Genomic DNA, 14,366 nt, shown 5'->3' on the forward strand with positions numbered 1-14,366 from the left:
AGCTAGAGGAACACAGATGGTTAATCCAATTCATTTTCACTAATGCAACAAGGGTATAGGCTTCTCAGGATGCTGTATCATGTGACACAAACTCCAGCCGGCTTCCAGATTAAAGTTTGCTGGTATATGTCAGTACCTCCCTAAGTGAAGATTACTGAAACTATAAAGTATGCCTGTGAAATTTAATCCTAAGAAGTGTAAATTTAGACTTCTCATTCTTTCTGTCCTACCTGCCTCCCCTCCCTGTATTCCTCCCCACCCTTTAAATTGGATTAGAGCTGGTTAATCACGCAGGGGTATAGAATGTGTTCCCTCCCCATCTTTATTCACCTTTTTCTTCATTTGAACTTCTAATAGGATTGACTTGCAAGGTTTAGCTTCATTTTTAATATTTTCAAAAATACGTAGGATTCTTTTGTTCATTTTTCTCAACATGAAGTAAATAATTTAAAACAACCAGACCTTTCAACTCATAGTTGTACATGGATATTTTAGATACATTTCGATGTAATGTTAGTCATTTGATACACTACAAAAGAAAAATAAGGAATGTACCTCAATAACCCACCCCAAAAATCTGTCTTTACTTGCCCCATAAACACACCATGTCATAATAGGAGTGCATTTTAAGAATCAGAAGCAATATATACATTTAAATCACTATATATTGCGAAGACTTGACTCTTGTGAACTTAATGACACTCAACAACCCTAAATAAACTAAAAAGAGTTTGTTTTTAAAACCTAACTACAGCAGACTGGATATAGTAACTATGTGGTTTTCACGAAGTCTTAATTCCTTGATAAACAGGAATCGGGCCCTCAGGATTGTGGTTTTTGAAATTAGGGTGTGTTTAGATTTGGAGACTGCCCAAAATTCATTCACATCTAGAAGGGAAAGCTCACTGCCAAACATATGCAATCAGGGAAGAAAAAAAAAGATTACATTCTAAATAAGGTTTGTATAACAAATACTTCCATCTGTTTCAGAGAGATCAAATACAACTACTTTAAAACAGTCCATTGGCATTTAAGCATCTGGCAAAAAGAAAGTGTATTTACGAGAAGGCATTCACATTAGCTATATTATTTTGTTCCCAAGGGTAAGTAATGGAATGCTATGAAAGATTACTTATCATAAATTTATGAGAAAATGGGATTAAAACATTACTTTCTTCTAGGTAAAATTTGCCTGTCCTTCAAATGTTTTATTTGTAAGACACAATTAAGCCAATTCAGATATCATACAAAAATAAAAGGAATTACTCAGGAAGCTTTATTTAAATTAATTATTATAAGTAAGCCACCACAATGAAGTTTAGAAGATTTCCAAGAAGACTCTATGCCAAGATTAAGCATAGGCATTGTGATTGCTCCCCCCCCACACACACATACTTCCCCCAAGGAATCCTTAATAACAATAAGGTATGTCACATAGAGTCAGAAAATAATATATGTCTTGCATGCAAGATAAAACCATATTTCTAGAAATCTCAACTCTGTCTGTCATTTCTGCCACTTACTGCTGTTCCCCTCCCAATTTATTTTCTGGAACCTACTTGGAGATGAAAGAGTAGGGAATCCCTTTTTTCCAGAGACTTAAGTTTTGCCAGTAAGAGGTACTAGAGGAGCTGTGTTGAGAAAAAAGGATTATCTTCCCACCCCTATGCACAGTTGTCTGCTTTCTTCTCCTGTTCTGTACTGATTTGCAGAAATGGTATCAGAGGACCTGTGAGGTTACCCTGGCACTACCCCACAGGACAGCCATTGTGTGGGGATCGGTGAAATCTTGCAACTATGGCCTCGGCTCCCTGACTATTTGCACTAGTCCTAAAAACTGCATGGACAACCTGTCTCCTGTGGTTTGTTTCTTAGACTCTGTAAACATACTCTAAGCTCCAGGCATCTTAACAACTAGAACGCGCTCTTACAAGAATGTCCATGAGTCTATCTACCTACTACAGGAAAGCATGTGCCATGATTACCTATTCACAGCAGCCTAGACAAACTAATAGGTTACAATCCTACCTTCCCTAATGAGTTCTGTTCACAACCTTGAAGGGCTCTGTCCACTATTGGTCCTTTCTTCCTAGGTACGCTTGATAGGCCTCAAAGTATGGTGAGAGCTGTAATTTTAATTTTGTATTCTTTTACTGTCTGATATTTATTAGGATAAATTGCACTGTTTGTAATACTCCCTGGCTTCTGTTTATCACTTGAAGTTGCACTGGCAGTTTGGAAAACAAATAAAGACATCTCTATACTAATGTTCGCCTTTAGTCAAGAATACACCAATGAACACACAGGCTCACACACAGACACACCAACAACATATACACAATATTATGATGTTAAAACCTGCATAATATACATATCTCATGGTACTTTATACTATATATTTGTAAAAGTCTGCATATATTACAGTTGTCCTGTTGTAGAATTATAAAAATTATATACTACTTTCCTTATTAGTCTAATTAACTAATTGAAGGAAAGATCCAGTTAAAGACATTCTCCACTTGAAAACTATCATTTAGTTAGATTTATCTAATGGCTATTCATATATCTAATATATATATATACATATTTTTAAAAAATGGTGTACTTAGTGTACATGTACAGCTGTGTGCTTGTTCACATGTGTTTGAGCATATGTGTCCATGCAAGTGTAGATATTCATGTGTGTATACAAGTTCATATACAGATGAGAGTTCATGCATAAGAAAGGCTAAAGGCAATGGCAAGAGTGTTCTCTGCCCAACCGCCACCCTATTCCTTGAAGCACCCTCTCAATTGAACCTACAGTTCTCTGAGATGACTAAATCAGCATGCTTTTTGCTCTAGGAATCTATTTCTCTGCCTTCTAGGCACTGGGATTGCAGGTGGTTGCTGTTCAATGCCCTGCATTTACACAGGTTCCAGTGAACTCTGGTCCTCACATTTACACAACAAATATGTGTATCCACTCAGCCATCTCTTCAGCCATGTTTTATTTTCACCTTCAGGTGTTTCTCAATGATTTTTATCTGTTCTTCTGTTCTTTAATATGGGCTAGCAACACAATAGTATTTTTACTGAGTCTGCTGCTGAAAGGTAATACTAGACATTAAGCATTTAAAAACAATTTAAATTTCTTTTTAATAAAAAGGACCCAGAGAAAGACTACTGATTTCATTTAAGTGTTGAATTTTCTGCCAAGAATAATGAAATACATACATAAGTATTGCCTAAGATACAATATAAAATTATCTAATGTACCAAAGACACAGAAAAATGAGATCAACTCTCAGGAAAACACAATCAACAGAAGCCACCCACAAGATGACCTACAGATGTTCGAATAATAGACAAGGATTTGAAACACTAGTTAGAAGTGTACTTCATGATATAAAGGCTAATATGTAAAAATATATTTTAATGGAATATTTAGCTTTAGATCTTAACATTTCAAGGGGGTTCTGGAAATAAAACATAGCATGAAGTACCAGACATCAAATTTCTCATTTAGACAAAATTAGTAATAGCAGAATCTTCTTGATTCAACCTCTTAGAATATGTTCCAAGTCTGCAACTTCCAAGGGAATAACTCAACTTTAAGCTGGGTGAATCTGGTCACCTAACTTACAGATCAAAGAATGGGACTCTATGCTCCAGACATTGAAGCTCTGTGATTTGATTGCTGCATCTTACAATTGATTATTCAGGTATGTAGAAAGGGAAGGCCATCGCTATATTTCCCTTGTATAATCCCTTCCCTGACTTTATAATCCCTTCCCAAGTGCTTTAAAGGGTCATGATATGTCTCCATAACCCTCATTTCTCCTTTTCATTTTTTGGAAGCCAGCATGATCAAGCAAGGCAAGAGTCAGAAAGAGCTCACACATTTCCAGAATGAGGCTGTGAGCTCAGAAACAATCTTTAATCCATCAAAGTCTGATTATTATCCCCAAAGACAATCCATTTCAATCAAAGTAAACAAGACCAACAACAAAGCAGTGAACACCAGGGAGTGAGCTGCATTATCACATTATCCAATTCTAAATAAAAATAATCAAACAAATTTTCAAGAAACAGGAAACTATGAGCTATTCAAAGACAAAAGGCAGTCCAGTCATTAGATACTGTATATGAAAAGAATTTTTAAACATCTCAAAGAAAGAGGAAAAATAAAGAAAAACAGTGTGCAGCCAAAATGAGAGCAGCAATAAAGAACCAGAAAATATAAAAGAGGAATGAAAAGAAAATCCTGGTGGTGAAAAGTGCAGTAACAGAGAGGGAGCCTTCTCTAGGAGTATTGAAAGACAGACTGATGTGATTCTACAGAAAACAATCCATAGCCTTGCTTTTAGGAGTACTGAAGATAAAAGATTTGAGGAAGAGAAGAAAGGAGAAAGGATGCTATAAATACTGGGACACAAAGAGCCAACATGCACAGTGCTTGAACACAGAAACATAAGAGCAGAAAGAAAATCTGATACACAATGGCTTAACTTTGGCCAAACTTGAAAAGAAACATCCAGAAAGCTCAATTTCATGTAAGGTTATAAGTAGTAATGATGACACTTGAAGAGACAAGAGAGGACATGGCCTTATAACTAACTCCTAGGAGCTGTCACCTGCTCTGCCCTCCCCTACCAACAATGTATGCAACATGCCTGTCTGGCCCCCTTTCCTCAGTCACAAGAGAGAAAGCTGTTAAAGACAGGATGATGCTAAGAAGTATTCAGAGATACACTGGACATTGATCTAGATCTCCAGACCTCACATGGGAAATTCACTTTAAGCACTGAGAAAATTATTTTTTTCTCTTTCCCCGAAACAAAACGCCCAAGCCAAACAAACTTCTTTAAAAAAAATTATTTATTTATGTTATGTGTGTAAGTACACTGTCACTGTCTTCAAACACACCAGAAGAGGGCATCAGACCCAATTACAGATGTTTGTGAGCCACCATGTGGTTTCTGGGAATCAGACTTAGGACCTCTGGGAGAGCAGTGAGTGTTCTTAACCATGGAGCCATCTCTCCAGCCCCTGAACAAACTTCCCTAAAAGCAAAATTGCATGCTTGCTCTTTTCTCTGCCACTAGGTAGGTTCATTTTTCTGAAAAGTCAATAATGACTGACTTCTCCTTGATTCCTTTTCTTCTATGTGTGCCTATGTGTCTGTGAGTGTATATGTAAGATAAATTTATACAATATATACATATACAAAAATAGTGTATCACCTATGAGTTTGTACTCTGTTTCAAGTCACCACATTTATTGGTTATTAACTTGTGGATGGAACAAATTATCTGACAAAAGGAAAATAAGATTTGTCTTCACTCAGGGCTCAGGTCTTTATGTAAGTCATGGCAGGAGAAGTATGAGGCAGCTGATCATGTTGTATGATCAGGAAAAACAGAGTGATGAATGTCCATGCTTGTTGGACTTTGGGTCAAGGTTAGGTGCCAGAAATCCCACACGGATCTCTGGTCAGAGATGAGCGTGGCTTCTGCAGGAGGGTTTAGGCAAGCAGGGAAAGGGGATTTGCTTCCACTGTTTCTGCTGCTGGGTCTTGCTTGCCCCCACTTCTGCCAAGGTGCCAGGCCAAGCTGAACCAAGCCAGCCAGAGGCTCCAGTGCTGGGTGCAAGCTTCAGGAAAGGAAATTTCTTCCCAAGTGGCAGTGTTAATAGTCTTATTACAAAAGCTCTTAGATGATGGAATGATTCTTGCACCTTTACTCCTGAGCAACCCTCCTCAACCCCTCCCCCCCCACACACTCACACATACACAATTATTGAAATGTTTTGGAGTCTGACAACTGGTACTTCCAATTGGCTGGGCTGGGGGCTTGGAAAGACCTTGTCTACATGCTTGCAGGTTGTCCTGCTTCTGCCTGTTGCTTACATGAACTCTTACCTGTGGAGGAGGGTCTTGGGGCATGGCCGATGCCCCAAGGGGCAGTGTGGTGCTTATGGCTGCCATGAAAATTCCTGATTCTTGGAAAACTAGGAAGGTTCCTATTTACACTTAATGGTTTCAGGGCTTCACTTATCTCGACTGAGAACCAGAATACTCTTCACCACCCACGCACCCCACACGTGCTCAGCTTGCTTTCTCTCTCTCTCTCTCTCTCTCTGTCTCTCTCTCTCTCTCTCTCTGTCTCTCTCTCTCTCTCTGTCTCTCTCTGTCTCTCTCTCTCTCTCTCTCTCTCTGTCTCTCTCTCTCTCTCTCTCTCTCTCTCTCTCTCTCTCTCTCTCTCTCTGTCTCTCTCTCTCTCTCTCTGTCTCTCTCTCTCTCTCTCTCTCTGTCTCTCTCTCTCTCTCTCTCTCTCTCTCTCTGTCTCTCTCTCTCTCTCTCTGTCTCTCTCTCTCTCTCTCTGTCTCTCTCTCTCTCTCTCTCTCTCTCTCTCTTATGACATTCAGGATCCTAGGACATGGATTGGTACTTCTCATATGTGGGGTGTGTATTCTCACTTCAATTAATCCAATACATAAACTTCACAAAAGAATGCCCAGAGGTTGTTTCTATAGTAATCCTAAAGCCACAGAAGTTGGTTCTTAAGATTCATCATCCTTTTCTGTGTCTGGTTATCATGATATATTAAAGGAAAGAGACCCACACCAAGACACATTATAATCAAACTTTGGTATAGAGAATCTCACCAGTAGAGAAGAGAAGCAACATCTAATACACAAGGGCCCTTTGTAAAATCATCAGGACACTTCAATATATAACTGAGTGGTGAGGAGGGCAGGCCCATCCATTAAAACATAAGCAACACTAAACAATCAGCACCAAAAAAAGTGAAATAGAAATTATAATGTGAGCAGATAAAAGCTGTGGGAGTTTTTTATCTGGCAACAATTCTTCTTTAAAATTAATCAATTCAAGAGGAATGCTACAGGATGAGATGGAAGAGTAGCAGTTATCAAAACAAGGAAAAAGGGAAGACTGCATTCCAAATATGAGCACCTCAACCATACCAGCTCCCATTACCAGCCTGTCTCAGCTGAGTAAGACAAAGCAAATTGTCTTCGTGACCATGAAATATCAGGTCCCCAAGGATCACTTGAAGGAGAAAAGCACAGCCATAGGACACAAAAGGCTCAGCTACTTTCCAGGAATGGCAAAGGAAACATTTTCCTCTTTCTACTTGTTTTTCTGGTTTGCTCAAGTCATAGAAAGAATAACAAGGGCAAACACATTGCTTCATATGGAAAATATTATCCCACATTAATTGCATAATGATGATATGATATTGGTTTTCTGTTCACTGTATTTATATTTAGAGTCACATACAGCAAAGGGAAGCGTGGAGACAGGGTGGGCAGCTCTTCTCACATGAAACAAATTGTTCTAAAGTTTAAAAGCTTGAAACTTTATTTTAAAATTCTCATAATTCTTCTGGTCTAGGTCAATTTGTCTTGGAGTTGCATTCAGATAGCAGACATGTATGAGTAGATCCATGTGTTGAACCTTTAAATGTGTTTGTTGTTTGGCAGTCTTCTGAGAATGTAGCATGAAGGGTAGAATTCCTGAACTGCATGCTCAGTGCATCTTCGGCTCCGTTAGATTGCACCAGGTTTTCTTTGTGAGGGCGGCACAACACATTATACAGAACATACTTGCTTTTGACTTCTTCACATTCATATTTTTCTTGACTTTAAAAACCAACTAAATTCTTGATTGGAGGTTTAAGAAAACTTATCTGGTTGATGTCTTATTTTATTTTGCCTGTTGGTTATTAAGAATACAGGCTGGTTCAAATGGTTCTTAGACACATTTATTTCTCTTTGAACTGTCTCTATAGTGTTTACCAATTTTTCTGGAGACGTCTTTTAAATGCAAACATATTTATAAGTTCCAGCCCCTAACTTTTTTTTCTGTTTTATTTTTTCTTATTATAAAGACAGAGTCTCATCATGAAGCAGAAATTTCTTGACAAACTATGGAGTTATTTTTTAAAGTGTTTATGTGTCTTTCTTTCCTTTTTTCTAGCTTATCCATTAATTAGCAAATTTGAATTAAGAGTTACCAAAGTTTAAAAACATGTTTAAAAATTTGATTATTAAAAAATAGGTGAAAATTATAGAATATGAATAAGCTAAAAATCACCCCTTTTCACTGACAGGGTAAAACACATGCCCAAAGACAATATGAGAATGGATTGGTGAAGTATCCGATATAGTGAACAATCAGAAGTCATACTGAAACTTGTGTGAAATACCACAGCTGTAGCATGTCAACTTTACATGGCACAAAAAGAGAACTGAGAATATAGTGCAAAAATAGCCTTGCAGGTTAAGGGTTAAAGAATGAAAATTCTTAAACATGAAAATACACAGAATCACACAGATTCACAAACTTCATAAGATTCACAAACTTCATAAATTAAACTGAGAATATACTCAGAGAAAATTGGCAGCTATATACTAATGAATCTGATTAAACAAGGTGAAGAGGAGCCTTTAATAGCAACAAGGAGAAAGAGACAGCTTAGTTCACACACACTGATGATGGCAGACTTATCACCAGAAACAGTGAAATCAGGGACAAAAGTCAATTTCCACTATGCTGAAATAAAATGTTAGTCCACATTTCTCTATCCAGCAACAGCATGTCCTTTAGAGATGAAGGTGAAATGGAAATATGCAAAGATAAATGAATATTTAAAAAGTTCGCCACTGATAGGATGTAAGAGTATGTACCCTTTAAATATGATTCATGATTTTATTTTGACTACAAGAATGAAAGCGATGTGAACTATATGTGCACATAGATGCTAATATCTGACAACTAGAATATAATATACTACCACTTAGTTCCATGCAAAGAATTCCTTTAAACACATGCCTATTAACTAATGCCACTGAACTGCCAAACAAAAACAATGGTACCATCTGGCTGGGATGTTTGCCTTGTGTCCTGGCCCAACCAGATGTAACTGCAGTGTTATAGATACTGAGCAGCTTTCCAGCCAGAACACAAAGAAGAAAGGGAAGGACCACAATAATCAAAGATACTGAGCCTGTCCAGGGTCATTTCCAGGTAGACTGCCTACAATACTGAGCGAAACGGTGACACCAGAAAACGTGTAATGCCAGAAAGCATAAAAACAAGACACTTATAAAAGTAATTAAAGTTTTAGCACTGCCCCCCAAAAGGATATCTATGAAATGACAAGAATATTTAGAATTGTTCTCTTAAAGTCCAATGAAATAGAAGCATATACAAATAAATAATATACAAAGAAAACAAAACTTCTGCCAATCAACTAAAACTAATAGTTTTGAAAAGAACCCAGGAGATGAAGATTGCTATAAGTTACTCAGAAACAAGGTCCTCATTGAATAATCAGTGCTGAGGCAGTGGTTTGAATTAGAAACAAAAGTGAGGGAGGGAGAGAATTAAGGGATCTCCAGGAGCTAAAGAAAGTCACTAAGAAGCTCTAACCAGTATATAGTAAAAATTCAAGTGTTGGGCATTGGTTATAATACTTTGAATTAATCCAGCCCACAAAATCAGTGTCCAAACACTGAAGGTCTTTGTTCCCAATTGGGTTTTTTGCAATCAATAAAGAGCCAATGGCCAATGACTAGGAAGAGGGAAATGGGACAGGACCTTCAGATTTGCAAGGGCTAGGAACTGGAGAGCTAGAAACCTGATGGGAGGGGAGAAGGGAGAACCACTATGATTCAGAGGAAGACAGATCAGATTTACATCTGTAGAGGGAAAGTATCCAAAATGTCGGTGAGAGTGAATGCACCCCCCTGGAAGGGCTGCCCAGAAGAGTATTGGGCAGCAAACTAGGGAACCACCCAAAAGGAGTCAGGGCAACAAAGAAAAAGTATTGAATTAGACGTCATTTAACCAGAAGTACAGGAGGAAAATGTGTGCTAGTATTGGAGAGGATTAGAACCACCATTCTTTGTGATACCCAAGGCATACTAAAAATTAACTGATGTGTGTTTGTGTTTGTGCATGCGTGTGCATGCATGTGTGTGTGTGTGTGTGTGTGTGTGTGTGTGTGTGTGTGTTTGTGCATGTGTGTGCATGTGTGTGTGTGTGAAGAAAGTTACTAAAATTGTCAGGCCAAACTACTAATGATTATCATTAACTAATGATCAAGGGATACATACTACTAAGTAATGTTTAAATCTTTTAAAGTTCATATGCAAAATGTATATGAAACTCTAGCAGTTAAACCGAAGAAAACAAAATATCCAGTTAAGAAATGGATTGAGGATCTTTAACAAACATTTCTTGAAAAATAGAATTACCCAACAGGCTTATGTTTAGCATCACTAATCATCAGAGAAATATAAACTGAATCCACATCTTCTAGAACAGCAAAGTGTAAAAAGAAGAAAGTCTGTGAACACCAAATATTGTTTGTGCTGGTGTGAATTAGAATTTCCATTATGGGAAAACTATAGAAGCTAAGTGTAAAGTTATCATGTGAATGATCAATTTTGTTTCTGTAGACTGATTCAAAAGACATAGCATATGTGTAGGAAGCATCCGTCTGTTACCCTGTGGTCACTGCACCACACCTAAATCAATGGCATCATGCTGTATCTAACAGATCAACGATCTGTCACTAACACACACACACACACACACACACACACACACACAAACACACACAATCAATATTTGTTAGCGTAAAAAAGAAAGAAATTCATTATTTGATGCAATATAGAGTTGGAAAGTCTTATGTGAAATAAAACAAATCATGCATAAAAAAATCACCCCACTAAACTTTTGTCCTTCAATGTAGGAGCTAAAATGTCAAAGTTAAACAGACTATAAGTAGTGATTACAAGAACAAGGCTAGGAGTAGATGGCAGAATGAAGGCTTTTCTGAGATGCATTTCAAAGTCTGGTAAATAAACTTAGCTTACAACATTTCTATGATATTAAATTCCCCATAGTCTTACCACAAAGTCTAAGGATTTGACTTAATGAACATATTAATTAGACTCATTGCACATTGATAAAGTATGACATAATTTTGTGTATTATGACTAGGTATAAATGATCAATTTCAAATAGAAAATTAAAAGCTATAAAGCTGTACAGAAGACTTCTTTAAAGGAGACTAGGCAGAGAGTGTGCATGTCTAAGTTTTCCTGCATCAAATATTAACGTATGTAAAATTAGTTCACTTTGAAAGGCTAAAAACTGGCAAAGTATTTTATATCTGCAAACTGTATACAGCAATGCTTGGCTGAAGTCAGTGCCCACACAAACACTGCTATTATTTCAGAAGAGGAAACATGAATAACTTCATAAAAATATCTTTCAAGTCAGCCCTGAGAACATACATTTGCCCAATATGTTCCTAGAAAGTATTATGAAACCCTACCTACCAATCTTCACTGCATGGAAATTGAGTTTCCTCAGAGGACATTAGAGCAACCAACTCACAAGTGAAAATATACATGTACTGAGCAGATCACACAGAGAGAACAGCTCCTACTCACATTCTCATAGAGAGCTTGAAGGGTCTCCAGGTCCACCACAGAGTTGTCCAAGTTCACAACAGCTGTGGAAAAAAAAGTCAAAGAAAAAATGCAAATTACTAGGAGTCAATTATAAAATGATGTCCAGCCATTTCAGGCAAAAGGTTCAGGAGCAGCAGTTGGAGTACACATGAGCTTTAACTTCAGTGTGTATACTTGCCCTACTCCAAAGACGATGTTTCAGAAACTGCAATGTGTCATGTGTGAAGTTTCAAAGTATGTCAGTTGCTCTCTATGCTGGCTAGATTTAATCAATTTTGACATTAGCAAGAGTTATCTGGGTAGAGAGTTTCTCAACTGAGAAAAATGCATCAGGCTATAGGCAATCGGTGAGTGATGGGAGAAGATGCCATCCCTGGGTGGGTAAGAAAGCAGGTTGAGCAAGTCATGATTACCGAAACAGTAAGCAGCATCCCTTCATGCTCCTGAATCAGCTCCTGCCTCCAGGTATCAGACCTGCATAATATCTAGTCCTTCCTTCTTTTAGTGATGGACTACGTTGCACAAGAGTAAGCCAAATAAACCCTTTCCCCCACCCCACTATACTTTAGGCCATGGTATTTTATCATAGTAATAGTAACCCTAACTAGGACACTACAAATGCTACATCCCATGAGTATGGCTCAAATGTTAGTGTAAATGAGCCTTTCAATGTTCAATGAAATACATTAGACATGCCATGCATACTACAAGAATGGTAGGCAGATCATCCATTAAATCACTGTGGCCTAGTTTCATGCCAATAACTGTTGATGCATGTCAGCTTACTCAAAACATCTGGTGAAGCCTTCTTTGGTGTTGATATTTTGGTGATCACAGACAAAATAGGTCATCAAAACCCAGAAGTATGTTTTTGAATTTTTTGGTAGGGATGGAAGGGACAGTATGTAGAATTTTTTATTGTATTTTAAATCAGGTGGATGCATTAAAAAATTCATTAAAACCAATCTGTTTCCCGTAGATGTATTATGCTGAAACAGAGAAAACTTGTAATGAGGGATTTGTGCCAAGGGGCCACTGAAGAAGCTCTCATAGGATTAAAGATTTCCAGGAGAAAAATCACAGTGTGGATAATCACAATTTTGATATATTTATTTTGATAAGTAAGGCAATTTACTATGACTTTCTCCTCAAATCTAAAAGTACACATTTACTAGTTGATACTGGCAAAGAGCCCAAGAAAAAATTAAGAAAAAAAAAAGTGGAAATTGAAGCACAGGATGGAGCAGAAAACTAACCAAAGTAATTTAACATTTCTGGGAACAGAGCCCAAATTCACCAACAAATGTTGTACCGAGTAGAATATGATATTTCCACTCTAATAATAATCTCCTGTCTCAGTATAAAAATTAGTGTTTCTATAGAAATCCAAGAGTCAGATTTTCTGCCAAATCTCCTTATTATTAGATTACACCAAGCAGCACAAACTACTAAAATTAAGAGATTAATTCATAGTATCTTTTGAGGTAATATAAAACAAACTACAAGAAATTCCAATTAAAGTAGAAAATAAAAGTCACTAATTGATGTATGAAAATGTTTTCTTTGGTTTTATAGTTTAGTCTAAGGAAGGTCTAACTGAATCCTATGAACCCTGTATGAAAACCTAAGTAATTTTATAATTCATCAAGCAATAACCACCCTATAACTTTGTCTATTTCTTTAGTGACATAGTAAGATATTTGTGAGAAAACTACAAAATATATTGGTAATCAATTTAGTGTACTATTTCACCCTGAAAACATAATATTGTTCATATTCAAGTAAAATTTACAATATACATTTATCTTTTGAATGTATCTATTATTTTCTATAATTACTAATTTTAAAATTATGAGGACTGTTACAAGTTTGGCAAAATTGACCATAAGAAGGACCAAAGTTGCCCAAATCAACAAAATTAGAGCTGAAAGGAGAGGCGATTACAACACACACTGGGGAAATGCAGACACTCATAAGCCCTTGTTTTAAGATTCTATAGTCCACCAACCTGGTACACCTAAAAAAAAAAAAAAGATTGTGTAGATATATAAGAACTCCTGAATTTAAATAATAATTTAAACAGACTTATGACATCCAGTGATGTAAAAGCAGTATTTCTCCAAATGCTATTTTCAGTAATAATAACACTTCATTCTCAAAAATATTTATAGGCCAATATCTCTGATGAACATAAATGCAAGAACATTATCAAAAGTCTTTCTATCATGATCCAGCTTTTTTTCAGAGATGCAGAAATTGTTGAGCATAAATCAACACACACACAATCCACCAAATAAATAAACTAAAATTTATAAACTAAGTGGTCATCTCATGAGATGCATAAATGACCTTTGGAACCAACATTCCTTTATAATAAAATCTTGGAAAAAGTAAGGACACAAATTATATATATATAACCCATCTCACCCCCTTGTTTCTCTAGGATTTCCTTATACATAGATGTGTGGTCTTATATAGCTATAGACAATGAATATATGAGACAAAAGAATGAGATGAATACATACAGTATTCATTTTTCTGACATTGGCATTATTTACTTTATATAGTTTCTTCCATTTGTATCCTTTTCTGAATATATATATATATATATATATATATATATATATATATATCAATGTAATTGTTAATTACATTAAAATTTTCCATGGCTCCTGAAGAAGCTACCTCTTGTAGCCAGGTAGTAACCCCAATGGAGCATAAAGGAATACCAAACAATCTCAAAACTTTTGACACAAAATTTATGTTAAGGTACAAGAAATACAGGCACAAGGGAATCACCCAGCCCAACTTGAGACCCACTGCATCGGCAAGCACCAATCCATGACACTGTTAATGAGACTTTTATGCTTATA

At 36.7% G+C, this 14,366-nt stretch overlaps 1 protein-coding gene across 1 annotated transcript in view; it reads right to left on the minus strand.

Moving 5' to 3' along the window:
• Window positions 1–14,366, minus strand: part of FMN2 (formin 2) — a gene marked incomplete at both ends in the record, with an annotated part of 296,886 nt that overhangs the window by 128,835 nt on the left and 153,685 nt on the right. The window contains one exon of the mRNA XM_080929057.1: window positions 11,473–11,534. Within this exon, the coding sequence (XP_080785183.1) occupies window positions 11,473–11,534 (62 nt within the window). The remainder of the gene's footprint in view (window positions 1–11,472; window positions 11,535–14,366) is intronic.

The sequence above is a fragment of the Micromys minutus genome, assembly GCF_963924665.1.
Source record: "Micromys minutus genome assembly, chromosome: 1".
Lineage (NCBI taxonomy): Eukaryota > Metazoa > Chordata > Mammalia > Rodentia > Muridae > Micromys > Micromys minutus.